Source organism: Triticum aestivum, chromosome 5D (genome assembly GCF_018294505.1).
Source record: "Triticum aestivum cultivar Chinese Spring chromosome 5D, IWGSC CS RefSeq v2.1, whole genome shotgun sequence".
NCBI lineage: Eukaryota > Viridiplantae > Streptophyta > Magnoliopsida > Poales > Poaceae > Triticum > Triticum aestivum.
Genome location: NC_057808.1, coordinates 459461089 through 459483455, shown reverse-complemented (window position 1 = coordinate 459483455; position 22367 = coordinate 459461089). Strand labels below are relative to the sequence as shown.

General features: G+C 42.4%; 2 protein-coding genes across 6 annotated transcripts; both read left to right on the top strand.

Annotated features, from left to right (window-relative positions):
* The first annotated feature begins 10460 nt into the window (after nt 1-10460).
* Nucleotides 10461-15416, top strand: LOC123122744 (organic cation/carnitine transporter 7). Of its 4 annotated transcripts, none has more exons than XM_044543079.1 (6): nt 10461-10598; nt 11903-12246; nt 12526-12763; nt 12844-13375; nt 13459-13661; nt 14916-15416. In XM_044543079.1, exons 2-6 carry the CDS (start codon nt 11990-11992, stop codon nt 15123-15125), a joined length of 1440 nt encoding a protein of 479 aa, XP_044399014.1. In that variant the 5' UTR covers nt 10461-10598; nt 11903-11989; the 3' UTR covers nt 15126-15416. The 4 variants fall into 4 exon arrangements, with proteins under 4 accessions (XP_044399014.1, XP_044399013.1, XP_044399015.1 ...); XM_044543078.1 differs by having other exon boundaries at nt 10463-10717; XM_044543080.1 differs by having other exon boundaries at nt 10463-10717; nt 13974-15416.
* A 1182-nt stretch (nt 15417-16598) lies between these two features.
* Nucleotides 16599-21178, top strand: LOC123122743 (organic cation/carnitine transporter 7). 2 transcript variants are annotated; one of them, XM_044543077.1, is made up of 6 exons: nt 16599-16809; nt 17392-17816; nt 17909-18146; nt 18866-19403; nt 19496-19698; nt 20649-21178. In XM_044543077.1, the coding sequence occupies exons 2-6, from the start codon at nt 17560-17562 to the stop codon at nt 20856-20858; spliced, it is 1446 nt and encodes a 481-aa protein (XP_044399012.1). In that variant the 5' UTR covers nt 16599-16809; nt 17392-17559; the 3' UTR covers nt 20859-21178. The 2 variants fall into 2 exon arrangements, with proteins under 2 accessions (XP_044399012.1, XP_044399010.1); XM_044543075.1 differs by lacking the exon at nt 16599-16809 and adding an exon at nt 16836-16958.
* Nucleotides 21179-22367: the final 1189 nt, after the last annotated feature.

Sequence of the window (22367 nt, the reverse complement as noted above, 5' to 3'; positions counted from 1 at the left end):
AGTTGTGAAATAATTCCACATTGTTTTAAATGAAGGCCAAACTCGTAACTCAAATATTCGCCTCCGTGATCAGATCATAGAAACTTTATTTTCTTGTTGCGATGATTTTCCACTTCTCTGAATTTTTTTGAACTTTTCAAATGTTTCAGACTTATGTTTCATCAAGTAGATATACCCATACCTACTCAAATCATCTGTGAAGGTCAGAAAAAAACGATACCCGCCGCGTGCTTCAACACTTATCGGATCGCATACATCGGTATGTATTATTCCAATAAGTCATTAGCTCGCTCCATTGTTCCGGAGAATGGAGTTTTAGTCATATTGCCCATGAGGCATGGTTTGCAAGTATCAAATGATTCATAATCAAGTGATTCCAAAAGTCCATCCGCATGGAGTTTCTTCATGCGCTTTACACCAATATGACCTAAACGGCAGTGCCACAAGTATGTTGCACTATCATTATCAACTTTGCATCTTTTGGCATCAATATTATGAATATGCGTATCACTATGATTGAGATTCAACAAGAATAGACCATTCATCAAGGGTGCATGGCCATAAAAGATATTACTCATATAAATAGAACAACCATTATTCTTCGATTTAAATGAATAACCGTCTCGTAATAAACAAGATCCAGATATAATGTTCATGCTCAACGCGGGCACCAAATAACAATTATTGAGGTCTAAAACTAATCCCGAAGGTAGATGTAGAGGTAGTGTGCTGACGACGATGACATTGACCTTGGAACCATTCTCGACGCGCATCGTCACCTCATCCTTAGCCAATATTCGTTTATTCCACAGCTCCTGTTTTGAGTTACAAATATGAGCAACCAAACCAGTATCAAATACTCAGGCGCTACTACGAGCATTAGTAAGGTACACAGCAATAACATGTATATCAAATATACCTTTGTTCACTTTGCCATCCTTCTTATCCGCCAAGTATTTGGGGCAGTTCTGCTTCCAGTGACCATTCCCTTTGCAGTAGAAGCACTCAGTTTCAGGCTTGGGTCCATCTTTGGGCTTCTTCTCGGGAGTGAAAACTTGCTTGCCATTCTTCTTGAAGTTCCCTTTCTTTCTGTTGCCCTTTTTCTTGAAACTAGTGGTCTTGTTAACCATCAATACTTGATGCTCTTTCTTGATTTATACCTCTGCGGCCTTAAGCATTGCGAAGAGCTCAGGAATTGTGTTGTTCATCACTTGCATATTATAGTTCATCACGAAGCCTTTGTAGTTTGGTGGCAGTGATTGAAGAATTATGTCAATAACACTTTCAACTGGAAGATCAACTCCCAGCTGAGTCAAGTGATTACGATACCCAGACATTTTGAGTATGTGTTCACTGACAGAATTGTTCTCCTCCATCTTGCAGCTATAGAACTTGTTGGAGACTTCATATCTCTCAACCCGGGCATTTGCTTGAAATATTAACTTCAACTCTTGGAACATCTCATATGCTCCATGACGTTCAAAACGTCTTTGAAGTCCTGGTTCTAAGTCGTAAAGCATGGCACACTGAACTATTGAGTAGTCATCAGATCGAGTCTGCCAGACGTTCATAACATCTGCAATAGCTGCTGTAGCAGGTCTGTTGCCTAGCGGTGCATCAAGGACATAATTCTTTTGTGCAGTAACGAGGATAATCCTCAAGTTACGGACCCAGTCCGTGTAATTGCTACCATCATCTTTCAACTTAGCTTTCTCTAGGAACGCATCAAAATTCAGGGGAACGATAGCTCGGGCCATTGATCTACAACATAGATATGCAAAACTATTAAGACTAAGTTCATGATAAGTTAAGTTCAATTAATCAAATTACTAATGAACTCCCACTTAAATTAACATCCCTAAAGTTATCTAAGTGATACATGATCCAAATCAACTAACCCATGTTATCTACTATATGACTCATGTTCGACCTTTCGGTCTCTAGTGTTCTGAGACCATGTCTGTACATGCTAGGATCGTCAAGTTTAACCCAAGTATTCTGCATGTGTAAAACTGTCTTACACCCGTTGTATGTGAACGTAGAGTCTATCACACCCGATCATCACGTGGTGTCTCGAAACGACGAACTGTAGCAATGGTGCATACTCAGGGAGAACACTTTTATCTTAAAATTAAGTGAAGGGATCATCTTATAATGCTACCGCCGTTCTAAGCAAAATAAGATGCATAAAGGATAAACATCACATGCATGCAATCAAAATATGTGACATGGTATGGCCATCATCATCTTGTGCTTTTGATCTCCATCTCCAAACCATCATCATGATCTCCATCGTCACCGGCTCGACACCGTGATCTCCATCGTTGCATCGGGGTCATCTCGCCAACTATTGCTTCTACAACTATTGCTAACGCATAGCAATAAAGTAAAGCAATTACATGGCGCTTGCACTTCATACAATAATTAAGAGACAACCCTAAGGCTCCTGCTGGTTGTCGATATTACAAAACATGATCATCTCATACAACAACGTATATCACATCACGTCTTGATCATATAACATCACAACATGCCCTGCAAAAACAAGTTAGACGTCCTCTACTTTGTTGTTGCAAGTTTTACGTGCCTGCTACGGGCTTCTAGCAAGAACCGTTCTTAACTACGCAAAAACCACAATAGTGATTACCAAGTTTGCTGTTTTAACCTTCTTCAAGGACCGGTCGTAGTCAAATTCGATTCAACTAAAGTAGGAGAAACAGACACCCGCCAGCCACCTTTATGCAAAACAAGTTGCATGTCAGTCGGTGGAACGGGTCTCATGTACGTGGCATGTAAGGTTGGTCCGGGCCTCTTCATCCCACAATGCCGCCGATCAAAATAAGTCGTTGGTGGTAAGCAGTATGACCGTCACCGACCACAACTCCTTTATGTTCTACTCGTGCATATCATCTACGCATAGACCTGGCTCGGATGCCACTGTTGGGGAACGTTGCATGGAAAACAAAAAATTTCTATGCACACGCAATATCTATCCATGGAGATGCATATCTACAAGTGGGGGGAGAGCATCTTCATACCCTTGAAGATCGCTAAGCGGAAGCGTTTATCAATGCGGTTGATGTAGTCGTACACCTTCACGATCCGTCCCGATCAAGTACCGAACGTACGACACCTCCGCGTTCAGCACATGTTCAGCTCGATGGCGTCCTCGCCTTCTTGATTTAGCAAGAGAGGTGAGGTAGTAGATGAGTTCCGGCAGCACAACGGCGTGGTGACGGTGGTGGTGAAGAACAATCTCCGCAGGGCTTCGCCAAGCACAACGGAAACTATGATGGAGGATAAACTAGAGGGGACGGGGTTGCCGGCACACGGCTTGGTGATTCTTGATGTCCCTTAGGTGCTATCCCTGCCCCTCTATTTTATATGTTGAGCCCTGGGGTCGAAACTTGGAGTAAAAGCCTTATCTAAGTCGGTTTTGCCCGAAAGGCAAGAGTTCTTCTCGGACCCAAGGACCAGACGCTAGCGTTTCCGGCGTCTGGCCACCTGGCGTCTGGCCCCTGGCCTTCGCAAAACTTCCTTTTGCACTTTCCAAAAACCTTCTGGCCTTTACCCCTTGGCCCAAATAAAGTGTTCTCGCACCAGAACATTTCGTGAAACATCCGAAACCCCTTCCGGTGAATTCCGGAACCCTTCTGAAGACCAAACACTATTATCCCCTATATCAATCTTTACCTCCGGACCGTTCCGGAGATCCTCGTCATGTTCGTGATCTCATCCGGGACTTCGAACAACATTCGGTCACCAACATACATAACTCATATAATACTATATCGTCAACGAAAGTTAATCGTGCGGACCCTACGGGCTTGAGAATGATGTAGACATGACCGAGACGCTTCTCCGGTTAATAACCAATAGCGGGACCTGGATGCCCATATTGGTTCCTACATATTCCACGAAGATCTTTGTCGGTCGAACCTTTATGAAAACATACGTAGTTCCCTTTGTCTGTCGGTATGCCCCGAGATTCGATCGTTGGTATCTCCATACCTAGTTCAATCTCGTTACCGGCAAGCCTCTTTACTCGTTCCGTAATACATCATCCCGTAACTAACTCCTTAGTCACTTTGCTTGCAAGCTTCTTGTGATGCTGTATTACCGAGAGGGCCTAGAGATACCTCTATCCCACTCTCGATCCATGCCAACTCAACAGACACCTTCGGAGATACCTGTAGGACACCTTTATGATCACCCAGTTATGTTGTGACGTGTGATGGCACACAAGGCATTCCTCCAGAGTCCGGGATTTGCATGATCTCATGGTCGAAGAAACATGTATTTGACATTAAGAAACTAGTAGCAATAAACTGAACGATCCATATGCTATGCTAACGGTTGGGTCTTGTCCATCACATCATTCTCCTAATGATGTGATCCCGTTATCAAATGACAACTCATGTCCATGGTTAGGAAACCTTAACCATCTTTGATCAATGAGCTAGTCTAGTAGAGGCTCACTAGGGACACGGTATTTGTTTATGTATTCCCACATGTATTTAAGTTTCCGGTCAATACAATTCTAGCATAAATAATAGGGACAATTCCATTTCTGCCCCTAACTAGAACCCACTACTCAAATTTGCCCCTAATTTCAGTGTGTGCTCAAATTTACCCCTCTGCCCTTAGTTGCCCTTATAGAAATGTCCTTCTGCGCCGTTACTGTCCGGTCCAACAGCTTTGACCATCTCGAAAAAATAGCAAAAAAATTTAAAAAAATCTAAAATTTTGAGGGATCAAAGATACTCAGGTGCGCAAGGTGCGTGCATATTTTCGTGCTATTTAGACATACCAAGAGCTCGTGGCAAAGAAAAACAATAAATCTGTACATCTTTGAATAGTAAATTCAAATAAAATAGCAAGAAAATTCAAAAAAATATGAAATTTTTGGGCATCCAAGATGCTCGGGTGCGCAAGGTGTGTGCAAAAGTTTGTGATCAAATGACATGCGAGGACCTCTAGCAAAAAAACCAAAATAGTGTATTTTTTCAAAGTTTTTTCCCGAGACAATTTTTTTCTCTCCACGAGCTCCTACAATGTCCAAACACAACAAAATTTTGCACACACCTTGCACACTTGAGCATCTTGGATGACAAAAAATCACATTTTTTTAATTTTCTTGCTATTTTTTGAATTTACTGTTCACATGCGTACATATTTATTGTTTTTCCTTTCCCACGAGCTTCTAGAATGCCCAAACAGCATCAAAATTTGCACGCACCTTGCAAACCTGAGTACCTTCGATCCCACAAAATTTCAGTTTATTTTTATTTTTTTGCTATTTTTTCGAGATGGTCAAAGTTGTTTGACCAGACGATAACGGCGCAGAAGGGCATTTCTATAAGTGCAACTAACGGCAGATAGGCAAATTTAAGCACACGTTGAAATCAGGGGCAAATTTGAGTAGTGGGTTCCAGTTAGGGGCGGAAATGAAATTGTCCCTAAATAATAAACCTTTATCATGATTAAGGAAATATAATAATAACCATTTTATTATTGCCTCCAGGGCATATTTCCATCAACCTGATCATCCCCTTCGCTCCTTTTCATATGCAAATTACCATAATATTTCCACGTAAGTTATCAGCTACGTGGGTCGTATATTACCATGTTATTTACATAGAAGTTAATGAGGAGTATTTTTTCAACAACTTTTTCACCCTTGGTCAAATTTAACACATTGTCTCTTATGTAAGTTATCATGTATGTGGTTCGTATATTACCGTGCTATTTTCACATAAGTAAGCGAGGTATGTTTTTTAATATTTTCCTCATTGGTCAAATTTACCATGATGTTTGTAAGTAACTTATCGGGTATGTGGTTCATGTATTATCGTGCTGTTTTCATATAATTTATCGGGGGTACATTTTTCATTTACTTTTTTCCTCCTTGGTCGAAGTAACCATGGTGTTTATACATACTTATCAGGTATGCGGTTCATACATTACCGTGTTATTTTCACATAAGTTATTAGGGGTATGTTTTTTCAAGAACTCCCCCCCCCCTTGGTCAAATTTACTGTGGTATTTGTACCTAAGTTATCAGGTATATGGTTCATATATTATCATGTTATTGTCATAAAAGCTACCGAAGGTATATTTTCAACAACTTTTTCCCATTGTTCAAAATTACCGCGGTGTTTGCATGTATGTTATTGGGCATCGGTTTGTAAATTACCGTGCTATTTTCACATAAGTTACTGGGACTATGTTTTTCAACAACTTGTTCCCCTCCTTGGACAGAGTTACCTCGGTGTTTGTGCCTAAGTTATCAAGTATGTTGCTCTTACATTACCATGCTATTTTTATATAAGTTATCCAGGGTATGTTTTTCAACAACTTTTTTTCACTCTGTTCAAAGTTACCGCAATGTTTGTATGTAAGTTATCGGGTATGCGGTTCATATATTTACAAAACAATTACTGGAGTATGTTTCAACAACTTTTTTTTCCTCGGGTTAAGAGTTACCGCGGTGTTTTGGACGTAAGTTATCACGCCTATGGTTCGTATATTACCGTACTATTTACATAGACGTTACATCGATATGTTTATCAGCGACATTCTTCCACTAGGTGACAAAGTTACCGTGTTGTTGGTACCTAAGTTATCAGGCCTGCATTACGTAAATTATCATGTTGTTTACACTGAAGTTGTGGGCGGCAAAAAATTGTTCCCTAATCTTCTCTCCATGCACTAGATATTGAAGTTATCATCTCTATGGTGTATTAAATTACCGTGCTATTTAGGAAGAAGTTATCAAGGTATGTTTCAAAAAAATCCCCGAATCGAGTTAACGGGGCACGGGGTGTAACTTACCAGTCACGTGGTGCGTAAATTACCATGATATTTTCACGGGAATTACCGAGGTATGTTCCATCACCTTTTATCTCCCGGTCAAAAGTTACCAGGCTCGGGTAAGTTAGCAGCCCCTCAGGCCATCATGTAAGAAAACTTCTTGCAACAATAACTTTTTTAGTGTTCATATAATGAACAATAACTAGGGTGGAACGAGTTATATACGGGTCGATTCCATGAGTTTTGGGTCTTCTAGGATGTTGTTTTTTGATTCACTAGTTCCATGAATGAACAACCACATGGATTGGTCAGCCTTAGCACAAGCATGATGTAGCTGACCTGGTTAGTGTGCTTAGAATTTCCCATTGACCAGGCTAGGTCCTTGGTCGATGCACCATGTCAACATCACGAAGGACTGCATCATCACGAAGGACATGCCGGACGCGACGACAACATGAATTTAGGTAAAATCGATCAAAGCCGATCAGCAGCAAGCCATGTTGTGCATAATGTAGCAAGCAATTCAGAAGCATGGTGGTTGGTTGGTTTCTTACGGAGTACAGGAAAGTGATGATCTGGAACTTGCTCGAGATGGTCTAGCCGGCGAGGCTGCGCTGCACGGCGACCTGGATGAAGTTGAAGGCCACACCTATGTAGAAGGTGAGCACCATGGCGTCGTCGAGCGAGACGAGCGTGCTGGCGAGCTTGGTGGGGCCGATGGCCACCCTGAGGTTGAGCGACTCGGAGCGGGTGACTATGATGAGCACGAAGGAATGATGGGGGATGGCCGTCCGGCGGCTGGAGAAGCCCTTGTTCATGAGGCTCTCTGTCGTCTGATAAGATAAAGAGAAATGTGGTCTATCAAGACGAAACAATACAAGTTATCGGCCGAAACAAATACAAGTTATTGTGCTGACACATCATAAACTATCATGCTAAAATGAAGTTACCATGCCAAAAAATAGAATGAGTTAAACATGCTGACAAAGTGTGAGTTAAATGTGGTGACACTTCATAATTATCAAGCTGACATATTAAGTTATCATGCTCAATTTGCATAATTATCGGGTTGAAAGTAAAAAAAACTGTTGAAAGCATATCAGATTAAAAATGCTAACACGGTATAAATTATCAGGCTAAAACAATATGAATTATCAGTCAGAAATTGTTCAAGTTACCATGTTGAAAAAAATAGAATGAGTTAAATAGGCTAACAAAGTGATTCTTACCATGTTGACACACTAGAATTTATTCAGGCCGACATACTATAAATTATCAGGTTCAAGCCACATAAGTCATCAAGTTGAAGTAAAACACGAGTGTTCAAACCAGTTAGAGTTAAACATTTTGATACATCACAAGCTATTAGGCTGAAATTTCATAAGTTATCTGGTTAAAGTAAAAAAGAATAAGTATTCAAAGCGGTTTGAGTTGAAATGTTGGCACGATATAATTTATCAAGCTAAATCAATATGAATTATCAAGTGGAAACAATTGAATTACTATGCTGAAAAATAAAATGAGTTAGACAGGTTAGCAAAGTGATCATTATCATGCTGACCCATCAGAAGTGACCAAGCTGACATAGTGTAAGTTATAAGGCCCAAGATGCATAAGGTTCAGACTTTATACTTCCTCCGAACAAAATACTCCTCATGCCAACTGGTCCCAAGGCCAAGAACAGAAGGAAACGTAAGTACCTGAATGGTCAGCCCCAAGATCGATGACGCCATGTTTGTGCAGCTCTCGGAAGGTCCTGAGGCCCTTTCACGATATGTAAGCTAAAGCGGTGCACGTCGATGTCATCTCATGCCATTGGTGATGTACAATCGATTACCGCATATCACACAATTTAAGAATAACAACCAAATGGGTTGATCGAACAACGCACTTTAGTTTTGATGGACCCCATAGAGGATGAGCGCAGTTACGACACCATGATCAGGAACCTCTCACATATACATACAATTGAAAAGAATTTATTCAGTCTCATAGGTGTACTTAGGATGCGTTTGGTTGAAGGTGTCATATGAATGGATTTGGACCACCCAGTTTTTTTATGGAACCATCCAATTCAAGTGCTTGGATGTATATAAGAATGAGCTAATTATTTGGGATGGGACCACCAGTCATGCTCACATGAGCATGCATGCAATGGGTGGCCATATGATTCGACCGATTTCTGGGGTGGAATGGTTCAACATCTTTAGAGCATATTCTCTTTTTTTGAGTGAAACCATTCGAGTGCTTTATAACCAAACATGTTTATTTTTTGAACGATCCCAACCCATCTATGGCCTCCCTTGCAACCAAACGCACCCTTACAAACAGGTTGAGGGCACTCATATACCACGACAAAAATATATGACAATTTGGAATTTTTTAAGGCTTCTATCCATCAAACTAGGACTTCAGAGAAGGAATTTTTCATTTTCCATAGTAACTGATCCCATGCTATATTGTTTGAACAAAATTGAGAGAGAAAAGAGGATGATTGCACCAGCGGAAACTTTCCTCGGAACGGTCAAAGGAGGCACTCACTAGAAGCTCACCTGTCGATGTAGTAGGCGGAGACGATGGACCTTCCATTTGATGAGCGGCGTCGGTGGTCAGAGGTGGCGGTGTGGGGAGACGCGACTGGATGGGGTGGCGGAGGCACACGACACACGGGGTTGGCCCGATGATGACTTGTGGAGTCGGGGAGATGGTGGGAGGTTGGGGATAGAGAGTAGCGGCGGTGGGCATGGACGCGTCAGCCGTGCGATAGGAGCCTGACGGCGGTTGTGCACCTGATCGGCCGCCGCGGCAGAAGCTGGGGAGGAGATGGGGGCGGGACGACACCGGGAGCAGGGGGGAGGGGGAGATGGGTGTGTGGCGGCGGTGGAGCTGGGTAGGAGATTAAACGGGCGCGAGCGAGGAGATAAGGCTCATGTCGGTTTCCCTTCTTCTCCCGTGCATATCGCCAGCAGCCGCGTGATCACGATCAAAGCGTTCCCAGGTTGTTTGGTTGTTTTTGCAATCTGCCACACAGTTACCACATACGGAGTACATATTTTGTTTTATATATCCCGTCACGACCTCTTCGTCACTCTCTTCGGTCGCGAGTGAGCCAGGCGCCGGAAACCGTCAGCAGAAGGCAGAGGAGACGCAAGTGCTTTGAACGACCGTAGTATGTGGTGACACGGCACATCAAGTTTTCTCTTACCACGCCACTAAACAGGATAACATAGCTGAGCACCGATAATAAAGAAACCCAACACGGACTTCGAAACGAAATTGACAACTGCAGCTCATCACGGATAATAGGCCAGAACGGTCTCCTTCACCAGTCGACACCCGTCACGCGCGACAAAAGAAAAGAGAAACTTTATTATTTTTTCATTCAAAAAAGAAAAAGAAAAGAGAAAACTATCACGAGGCCACTCCTATTTAACTTTGTCGGTCAATAATACGCCTCCTCGGCGCGGAGCCTCTTGGTGGGGCGTCGCACGTCCAGATGGCTGCCAAGCGTCGCGGCGGCAGGTCGCGGTTCCCCGCAAACCACATGATTGATCGATCCCATTCATTCACGGGCCCAAAACAATCCCGAATCCCTGGCGTCCACATGAAAATCAATCGGGATCGCCACGCGTCCCGCAACAGCCCGGCCCGCGCAGACGGGTCGCCATCGTCGCCCCTGGACCAGTTGCTTGCTCCTTCCCCCCTTCCCCGTCCGCCATTGGTCGTCGCCATTTTCCAATCCCGCTATTAAACTCGTTCCCCTCCCAAGAACCCGCAGAGCGCAGGCAGGCATCTTCTTCCCCCTTCCTCCTCCCCTCTCCTCCGTCGCCGCCGCTGGCTTTCCTTCCCGCGAGCGAGGATCGTCCCTGATCCGAACGGGGCCCGCCCCCCGCCTCCTCCGTGCGTACGTGCCCGCCCCCCTCACCTCAACCGTCGTCGATTGTTTGCTGCTCCCGCGTTGCGTCGGGCGCTCGGGGCGCTTTGCGTGCTGTTCGCGCCTTCCTCTTTTTTGGTTTGTGCTGGTAGGTGCTTGGGGGCAATGGGATGCAGGATTCATGCTCGGACATGGGCATGCCCTCTGTTCTTGATATGGCCTAGTAGATATCAAGTTCTTGGTGTTCAGGTCTTGTGGCTTGATAGCCTACCCCTGAGCCTAGTTGGATTCGTTTCAGGTGCTGCGTTGATTAGGTCCTGGATGGTGGAAGGGTTGGGTGTTTACCTGTGTCTGTATCTAGCGACAGATCCAGGAGAAGTTTTCTGTCGGATTAGTTTTACAGTGAATTTTCAGCTTCACATGACCGAGTTTAAGATAGAGAAATTTGGTCAAAGCTTTAATCCTAGAGGAATGTCCACCGTACCATGTTCTTCAGTTTTTATCTTCTTCTTGCCTACCATTAAGGAAAAAATGTTTTTTTAAGATTGCTGGTGTGGAGTATTAAGCAGGAAACTGTTGCTGGTGTGGAGTATTAAGCAGGAAACTGTTCAGATCTACAAAAGAGGGTAAGAGAAAAACTAAGGAAAAAAAAGGAAGACCAAATCAAAGCAGGGAACCAGACAGTCCTTCAGCAGACTTAGCACCAGTCAAGATCTCAGAATCTTTCTAGGCCACTTCAGATTCTCACCTCCTCCTTCAACTCAGAATTCAGAAATTATAATTCCTCTGTTTTTATTTGCTGATAAAAAATGCAGCCGATTCAAAATGCACACACTATCATCTTAATGGAACTATCCAGTGCCTTCTTGACCTGGTTGACCATCTGTCCTTTGCCCCCATCATCGATATAACATCCAGTGCGTTGTGTTTAGGCTCATCTGACATGCCATTGCTCGCCAAACTGAATGTGGGTGGGAGCAGCGTCAATACACTAGGTCTAGCATGCCATTGCTCTTATCGTCATAGCACTGAACTGTGTCGTTGAATTGGATTGTGTAGATTCATTTATGTAATGTTTATCCACCATGAACGAACAAACTCTAGAGGCAAATTTATATTTTTTACCTTTAATTTCTTAATATATGCATTAACTCATGCCTCTTATGATTTTGGCTTCTCAAGTACATTTTTATTGTTTGTGGGTACTATTTGCAGCTGGAGGTGAACCAAGCAAATATTTTCCTGACGGCAAGTTTGTTACAGACTGGCCTTTCCTTGGCTGAATCGGCACACACTACTAACATGGAAACATACACCACGGATGATGCGCTTACAACCATGGGATTTGGAAAATTGCAAGGACTTGTTCTTGTTTATGCAGGCATGGGTTGGGTTGCAGAAGCCATGGAGGTCATGCTACTGTCGTTTGTTGGACCATTGATTCGGGAGGAATGGAAAATCTCTGCCCAAGATGAGAGTTTACTCTCAAGTGTAGTGTTTTTGGGCATGTTAATTGGAGCATGTGGCTGGGGATATGTGTCTGACAAATATGGGCGAAGGTAAGGATTTACTTGTACAAGCACTTCCATGTTTCGGTTTTCTAGAAGAATTTTTATTTTTATTTTTGACAAAGTTATGACTAACCATGCCGTCTCTGTTATCATGAATTTGAATTTCATATATCTGATGTACGATTATGCAACTTTGGCACGTCCAGTGTGTCTTGGAATTGTAAACATAATTTCAATACTATACATGGCGGACGGGTTTACAGTTGCAAACTTACAACGGTTTACCAATATAATCCCTGAACAGAACTTGTATTTTTCTTGTTTCAGGACTGGTTTACTGTTTTCAACTCTGTTTACTACTGGAATGGGTTTCCTAAGTGCTTTGTCTCCGAACTATTTATGTTTGATGGCTCTTCGCTTTCTCGTTGGCGTAGGACTGGGTGGCAGCCATGTGTATTCATCTTGGTTTTTGGAATTTGTTCCTGCACAAAATCGTGGCTTTTGGATGATTATTTTTTCCTTTTTCTGGACTATTGGCACAGTCTTGGAGGCTTCACTTGCATGGGTATCATACTGATACTTTCTGATTTATATTTATATTTTGATCAAGTAATGAAGTCTTATAAAATTTTGTTCCTGTTGCAGATTGTCGTATCAACATTGACTTGGAGGTGGTTGCTAGCATTGACTGCCATCCCTTGCTTTCTCTTGCTCCCTTTCTTTGGAATCACACCTGAATCGCCACGCTATCTGTGTGCGCAAAATAGAATGTCTGATGCAACACTTGTCCTGGAGAGAATCGCCGAGACAAACCAAGCAGCTCTTCCGCCTGGAGTTCTCGTATACCCTCGAGACGGTGAAGCTGATCATAGTGGTCTTACCTCTGAGGCAGATCATCTTCTTCCACTCAGAGAGAAGGAATGCACAGATGATGATGTCATGAGCCCCAAATCTGGTAGTGCTGCTGCATTGCGCAGTCTACTGTCACGGAAATTGCGCAGATCAACTCTTCTACTTTGGTTTGTTTTCTACGCAAATTCCTTTGCTTATTATGGACTAGTCTTGCTGACCGCACAACTGAGCAATGCAAATAGAAGCTGCGCATCTGGGCTGAAATACGTGAAGAGTGAAACAGATACCAGCCTGTACAAAGATACATTTGTTACTAGTCTTGCAGGTAGCATACAGTAGTCTGTTTCTTCACCCAGTCTGACTGGCTGTAGAATATGTCACTAACTGATCATTCTACTGCTCTATCAGAGATTCCGGGTCTAATTGCGTCCGCTGTTCTCGTTGAATGGTTTGGCCGAAAAGCTACAATGTGGTGCCTGCTCTTCACATGCTGTGGTTTCCTTGGACCACTTGTGCTTTATCAGAGTGAGCTATGGACAACTGGCCTTCTGTTTGGTGCTCGTGCGTGTGCCATGGGTAGCTACACAGTTGTATGTTTATACGCCCCAGAGGTTCGTATCCTTTTCTCATGGCATGTAGTAAATGTGTTTCTTAGTGACTTGGCCATCACATCACAGTATAGTGAGATTAATGTGTTCAAAGTACCGCAGGCCTATAAGTTGCAATTTCAACATTATATCCATCGATCTGGCTAGGTACTTAAATGGTAGTTTACTTCCTGAATATTTGATTTTTTTTATGTCTGCATTACATTTCATAATAAAGATATATGTAAGTAAACTGGTGCGAGCAAGACCTAAACGAATAAAACATACTACTGCATTTCTTATTAATTTTATTGCAGTAATGTTTTCTTGTCACAGAAGGGGAGCCTTGGCGCAGCGGTAAAGTTGTTGCCTTGTGTGAGTCCTGGAAACAGCCTCTTGCAGAAATGCAGGAAAAGGCTGCGTAAAAAAGACCCAAAGTGGTCAGACCCTTCCCTTGCAAAAAGGACAGCGAAGCGGGAGCTACGTGCACCAGGCTGCCCTTTTTTTAATGTTTCTTGTCACACTGTCATATTATGACCATTGTTACCTTTTTATGTATTGAATTACATGAACGGAGTGTCTTTCTAGACAGAGACAGACCTATGCAAGGCCTTTTTGTCTCTATAATCCCCGCATCAAACTCTTGCAAAATGATGGACTTCTCTAAGGCAGAAGAGAAGCAAGCAACCGACTGAGCAGCTAGTGCTGCTCACTAATATAAGAACGGTCAGAAGAACATTTTACTTCCTAGAGCATCCACCTTTTAGTTTCATTGATTTGCATTTGCAAATTTTGAGTTTATTATTGGGCTCGTTCACCACAGAATTTTGAGCTTCGAACTTTCTTGAGGATACTAGTGTTGTATAGGTTTACATTGGTTTGTAGGTAGCAGTGATAAAGGATTCTCCTTCCATCATTGTGGTGTTTACCCTACTTATTTAGACCATAAATTTAATATATTAACTAGTGACCAGTCGGAATGTACCCAGGATGTAAACAAACGGACATCCTACTCCATAGATAGCTCTGGCTAAATGAAGTCTACCGATTCTGATCCATTTTCCTGACGAAAAAACAACTAAGTTATGGCATGGGGTCTTCCCCGTATTAGGGTCTTGGCTATGCTCTTAGCTGGGAACGCCTAGAATGTTATGACAAGGGTACATCAGTTATTGCACCAAATTTTACCCAAAACAGTCTTGTGGAGCAGCTGTCGTAGATATTTCATTGAAGGACTTTGTTTTTCCTATGAACTAACTTATTCTCTTGTCCTTAAAGGTATACCCGACATCTGTGCGCTCGACTGGGGTTGGAATCGCGACCGCCATGGGTAGAGTCGGTGGAATTATTTGCCCCCTTGTAGCCGTTGGGATGCTGAGAAGCTGCCATCAGATGGAAGCCATCATTGTATTTGAGGTGGTGCTATTCCTTGCTGCAATTGCCTGCATGCTCTTCCCTTTTGAGACCAAGGGCCGTGCTATGAATTGATGATGGTCCTGGTGTGAACATGTAAAACCACTTGGACCATAAAATCCGTCATGCTGCTACGCGTGAACGTTTATATACAAACTATTATATGTCTAGTATTTTAGTGGACATGACGATGAAGAATCCTCGAAATTCATTTCGGGGTTTCGGATGTTATTGGTCATCATTTTGTAAAGTCCTCGCTCCTTGAGACTGTAAGTAGGAGTATGGTATGGTATGGTATGGTATGGTATGTATGTATGTATAAATTCTTCGAACGTGATTAAGTGTCTGCAACAGGCATTTCTACCAGTAACATTTGCTGAATTCTCATGTTGATTTGGTTCCCAGTCGAAGTTAGAGTTGCAAGTTGTAACTCTAGTTAGCTTGTGTTGTGGTTATGGAGTTGTTAGGCTGCTTGCCTCATACATGGTTGTTAAATAGACTTGCATTTTAGTGAACCTTATAATTACATATTTTCACTAAGATCGCTAGTTTGAAATAAAATTTCTTACTAGTCATCTATTCATCTCATTGCTCTAGTCGACACCCGGTCCTTGAAACGATTGGGGTTTTGTTTAAACTACTCCTTCCGTTCACTACTTTTAAGACATTTTTGGGTATTTCAATATAGACTACACATGGACTGTAATAAGTGAACAAATGGAATAGGATTTGTAGCACCGGGGTGCTCCACCCCCTATATATATGTACAGTAAGTTCAAAAATGTACCGAGAATTAGAAAGAAAAAAAAGGGATTTGGAGATACCTTGTTTGGATGGATTTTAGTTCGGACTGTATTTCCTTCACCACTGATATGTTTCCTGGTATTTTTTCATGAAACTTCACATGGGAGTAGATTGGACACCCACTTTTGATATCCTTAAATTCCAGATTTTTTTCGGTATCTTTTAAGTTAATATTTCTTTAGGGGTGTGGAGCACCCATAATCTCCCGTGTAATCCCGTAAACAAATACACTAAAACTTGTCTGCATACATTTTTTTTTTTGATAAAAGAGAGCTTCCCTCTCCAATTTTCATTAACAGAAATCACCAAGTCTTACAACTAAAAAAAGGTCTGCATACATTAGATATAGAAAATATTAAAATATCTTAATAATGAACGAAGTACTTATCAAACAAGGGTCAAATGGTATCCACAACCCGGACGGCAGGAGAACCAAGGCACATGACAGAGGCGGAAAAGCAAAAGAGAATATGCTCGCTGTTTTCAGCCAGGCAACACGTAGCACGCCTCACATTGACGTAAGCAGTATGGGCAGCAGAGAGGGAGGGAGAGAGTGGCGTTTTGTAGGACAAGATGCCTGCCAAGGATATGCTTATAATTACATAATTATTGCTAGATACTCCCTCCGTTCCTGCCCGGCCGGTAAGACGAGCGGAGCGAAGACAAGCCAGAAAAATGGAAATGAAAATTAAAATATAGGGGCCGGTGGTTGAGAGTGGCGTATGCAGCGAGCGAGCATGGGTCCCGGACCAAAGCACACGTCGTCGTCAGTCAGGCTTGTTCCTTCACTCCACCGGACACTAGAAATCTGTTGCTGCCGCCTGCCGCTTATTATGGTGCCATGGAACGAAGCAACCGAACAATCACAGTCAGAGACAGGGTCGTTCCCCGTCCTCCTCCGCCCGCCGCCGGCCGCCTATGCTTTCCTCTCCCGGGAACCCCCACCCCATCCACGGTACGCTCCTTCTGACGACCCCTTGCCGTTAAATTTTTGATTGGCTCCCAACTCGCCCATCTCCATGCTGCCCGCGGGCACTCGTTTCCGTTCAGATTAAGTGCTGGGTGTCGGGCGCTGTGGTCCGCTTCACTGCGCTTGATACAGTGGTACCAAAGTGACCCCGACTGATTGTTTTTTTTTACCTCCTCTTGTGTGTTGAATCCTAGACTAGTAGAGTAAAGGAGTTGTATGCAACGAATCCCAGAGGAAGTTTCAGTCACCTACTTTTTTTGTACGGTGAATTTGTTCCTACAGCAGGCCGGATCTGCTCACATCTGAATATATGGCACTTACTACTTCCTTGTTCAAGTCTCTCGTTGGCCTTCAGGCTTCGCCTGGTGGTAGTTGGAAGAATCCCCATCTAGTAGTACATTCAGTTTTAGTTTACATGTGTGCACACTCTGAGAAGAATGAGTTTATCATTTCATTCGCTTTGCAACCTGTCTTGCATCCGAGGAAGCCCGTGCTCTTGTCATTCTAGATTCATCACTTGTGTCCTCCATCTTGCACAAACATACTCAACATGCTTTTGCCTTTCAGGTCTGAACTCCTAATGTATGCAGCAAGTCATGTTGGCTATGCTTTTGGTCTCTAAGAATGATTTTTTTCTGCATGGGGCATACTGAAGATACTTATTTGACCAAAAGTTTGTTCGAGACTTGCCTGTGATACCGGTGTTCAACCAAAAGACTCTGACTGTCTGACAGCATGGAAACATACACCACGGATGACGCGCTTTCAGCCATGGGGTTTGGCAGATTCCAGGCGCTTGTTCTTGCTTATGCAGGCATGGGTTGGGTCGTAGAGGCCATGGAGCTCAATCTGCTGTCATTTGTGGGACCATTGGTTCGGGAGGAGTGGAAAGTCTCTGCCCAGGATGAGAGCCTACTCTCAAGTGTGGTCTTTGCTGGCATGCTGATCGGCTCATGTGCTTGGGGCTTTGTTTCTGACAGATATGGTCGAAGGTATGTTTACTTCTGTGTTTCACTTTTTTAGTACAGGCAATTCTGAAAGGGAATTTTTGTAAAGACAAAGCCTGTGATTTTTCTTGTGTCAGGACCGTTTTGCTGTTTTCAGCTCTGTTCACTAGCGGAATGGGTTTCTTGAGTGCCTGGTCTCCCAACTATTTATGCTTGATCGCTCTTCGGTTTCTCGTCGGCGTAGGAGTGGGTGGTGGGCACGTGTTCTCATCTTGGTTTTTGGAGTTTGTTCCTGCGCAAAATCGCGGCACTTGCGTAGTTCTTTTTTCGCTTTTTTGGACTATCGGCACCGTCTTGGAGGCTTCACTTGCATGGGTATGGCACCTTTCTTTTGTGTCCATTTGATGTTGTGAATTATACCTTTCACATTTTCATTCTAAAATTTGTTTCCCTAATGGATTTTGTAGGTATAGAAATAGAAAAAAGATATAGTTACACCAACAAATATTAAGTATGTATAGATATAAGCAATTGGATATAAGAGCATGACTCTGAAACTACAACTATATTGAGATAAAGAGACACCACATACTAAGGGTGTCAACTGAAAGAACGATATCTGTTTGTTCAGGTCGGGTGCTTACAAATGTATGTAGAAGTGAATTTGTGTTGGTTTTTTCATAGTCTTGAAATCCATTCCTTCCCAAGTGTTTGAAATTATTATTATGTCAAGAAATGATATTGATATATTTGTCATCAGAAGTACTTTAGTTAATTAAATATTCTTATAACGTGTAATAATAAAAATTATGGTCAATGGTGTGTATTACAGACCATCTCTATTATCTGAATTGACAAGTAAAAATGAATGGGAATGGCAAATATTCCGCCGGAATACTTGTGATTTCATCTTGTGCTATCTCATATCACACTTTTACCTTCACAGCTCAACTTTGATTTTCTCATGAAGTTTAAAATAACTGATGCTCAGTTAAACTCTGGGCTGATGCATTTTCGACATTTTATTTGTGACTTATGTTTATAGAATTTTATACAGTTCTGAGAAATGCTATTCGACTGTGGTTCGGTCGCAGGTTGTCATATCGGCATTGAATTGGCGGTGGTTGCTAGTTTTGACCTCCATTCCATGCTTCCTCTTGCTTCCATTCTTTCGAATAATACCTGAATCACCACGCTATCTTTGTGCACAAAATAGAATGTCAGACGCTACACTTGTCCTGGAGAGTGTCTCTATGATAAACCAAGAAGCTCTTCCTCCTGGAGTTCTCACATACCGCCGTGAAAGTAAAGTTGACACTCTTACATCTGAGACTGAAATAGATCATCTTCTTCCAGTCAGAGAGACAGAGATAGAATGCAAAGCTAACAATGCCTTGAGCTTCAAATCTGGCGCCGCTGCGGCACTGCGAAGACTATTGTCACCGGCATTGCGCAGATCAACTCTTCTTCTTTGGTTTGTTTACTTTGCAAATTCCTTTGCTTATTATGGGGTAGTCTTGCTGACATCGCAGCTGAGCGATTCCAATAGAAACTGCCCATCTGGGCTGACAACTGTACAGCGTCAAGAAGATGCTAACCTTTACAGGGATACATTTGTTACTAGTTTAGCAGGTAGCTTACAGTGAGCCTATTTTGTTGCCTGATGACTGCCTCTTTTTTTACAATATGCCACCGGCTAACAAATATATGCACTGATGTTCCAGAGATTCCTGGTCTAATTGTATCTGCCATTCTTGTTGAATGGATTGGCCGGAAAGCTACAATGTGGTCCATGCTCTTCACTTGTGCTGCTTTCCTTGGGCCACTAGTACTTCATCAGGATGAGCTACTTACAACGGCACTCCTATTCGGTGCTCGCGCATGTGCCATGGGTAGCTCCACAGTTCTATGTTTATATGCTCCAGAGGTTTGTGTCAATTCTTTGTTAAATATAGCAAGTGCACTTCTTTTCCGTTGTCTTGGTTTTTACAGTGTCCTGTAAATACCACCTACCCATTTTAGTTGATAACTTTGAATGTTACATTCATCCATTTAACCAGTTTATCCAAATGGTGGTTTTCACTATTCTTTTTGTTGTGCCAAGGTAGTTTGATTTTCAATATTCAGGGTTTAAAGTTTTCCATTCATCACGCTAGAACGGGTCGAAATTAATCATCTTCTAGTAGATCTTCCCTGTATTACATACTGAAGATAGGTGAACTGCCCTGTGGTCAAAGAACCTTCTAGCTCATTTTTCTTTCCAATGTTGGCCAGATCATGGACTAGCAGAACCTTCACCAAAATTTCGGCTAGCCAAATACTCCTATCTGGCAAGGCTAGCTTGGGCCAAATCCAAACACACCCCTAATACAAATAAAACTTACTGCTAGGCCCAGCGCTATGAAACTCATGCTAGGATGACTTTTTCTTGTTGCGTCAATGCCAGAAGACTTGCATACGCTATATATGCATGAGGGCAGTAATATTTTCCTAGCTAGAGCATCCATTTTTAGTTTCATGGATTTGCAGATTCTCTTGCTTATCTTGCCAGATATACATGCTGTGCTAACTTTAAAGACCCCTGAACACACTAACATAAAAAAGATTGTAACAATCATAATAAGAATTCAACATCCTAATTGCAGCTAATGGATAGGGAGAAAATATCTCAAATCTGATCATATTACTAGGTGTTCTGCTCTTCATTGCTGCAACACTTATCCTTCCAAACTCGATTTGTTTGTCTGTATAACACCTGTCCAATTTGTTTCTCTGACCAGGCATTATCTGAAGCATTTTTTGTACAAGTTTTGGATAATATTATTTGTTCTTTGGAGCAGAGTTTCTTGTGCGCTAATTCATTTCCTTGTATTCTAGGTATATCCAACATCAGTCCGCTCGACCGGCGTTGGAATTGCGACCTCCATTGGTAAAATTGGTGGGGTTATATGCCCTCTTGTTGCTGTCGGCATGCTACGGACCTGCCATCAAATGGAAGCTGTTTTTGTGTTTGAGCTGGTGTTATGCCTCGCTGGAGTGGCCTGCATTCTCTTCCCTGTAGAAACCAAGGGCCGTGAAATTGACTGATGTTAAATATATTAGTGTATATAGCTAGTAATTCGTTGACATGAAGATGTCAAGTTTGGCTGGATTTCTTACATTTTTGGAGGTACCTCTGGAGCGTTTGTACTCCCTCCGTCCCAAAATAAGTGACTCAACTTTATACAAGCTTTAGTACAAAGTTGAGTCACTTAGGACCGAGGGAGTACTTTTTAGAGAGAACACCTCCATCATGTATGCATATCTTTGTCAAGCATGTTGAATTTGTGTCAGTATTTTTCACTTTTTACCCTCTAGTTTCGTGACATTGTGACATCTTTTACCCCACTTAGTAATCTTTGCCAACATTTGACCTCTTAGTTGTGGCATTGTGGCCGTTTTTATACCACTTACTAATTTTCACAAATAGAAAATTAGGTCAATTGGTTAGGGTGACATGGCAGCTAACTGGGCAAACAAGCTCAGACATATACCTGTTAAGGCATACCAGATTTCGTCAAATTTCATCAAATTATATTTAAATTATGTCAATTTTGCCAAACAGCTGAGGTAACCAAAATAACGGCGGGAGTTGACAAAAAAAGATTATATGAGACCGATCTAACTCTTAATCAAGTTAGATCCACTCCATCTCACGACCGGTGAGCATCGCACTCACCCCCCTAACTACCCATTAGCGCAGAATCAAACTCAATCACAATTCTAAGCCTCTTGTTCGTCTTCGATCCGCCTGTTCCTCAATAGTATAACTCGCCTAAGAATATATTTTTCTCATAGGATATATTTCCGGAATTGACCACCTAGTTAGCGCCACATTTGACACATAGGTTCTTCTTATCATGATGGGAAGACTAAACACTAAAATGTGAAAAATACTTTAATTGGGTAAGCGTTGCCAAAATGTCGTAACTAGGGGGTAAAAGATGTAATTTATGGGGCTGAGATATGGAGCCCCAACATTACACCATGCTTGAATCTCAGTCATCCAAAGACTCACAGAAAGAGAAAGTGCAGCTAGATCGATAGGTGATTCGTATTAATATATTCTCTTTATTGAAAAAAGGTCAATATTTGAATACACGGTTATTCTTCTCTTTCAACATTTGCAACAGTAGCATGAAACAAATGATCAATGTTGTCGTTAAGCATGTTGAAATTTGTTCGGGAAGAAAGTCAGGAGCACAAAAAAAGTGAAAAAAACAGAGAACCATTAATCAAAATACACTTGGCACCACTATAGCAAAAGCATCAAAACAGGGCCAACACGACACCGAAACACCATAAGCTCCCCGATGTCGACTGCGTCGGCCATGACAACCATATCAGGATAGAGGTAGAGTCTTGGAATCTTATTACAACTTCGTTCAATCAGCGAGACAAGGGTGGTTTCTATTCTTCCTACTTTTTTTTAATTTCCTCCACTAGTTTGAGATGATCCTGTCCTAATGTCACAACATGGGCCAAAGGCAGGTTCCATCGGCCCGTTTGCTTGGTAACCAGCCCAACCAGAAATGTGCTCGCGTAAGGGCATCTACA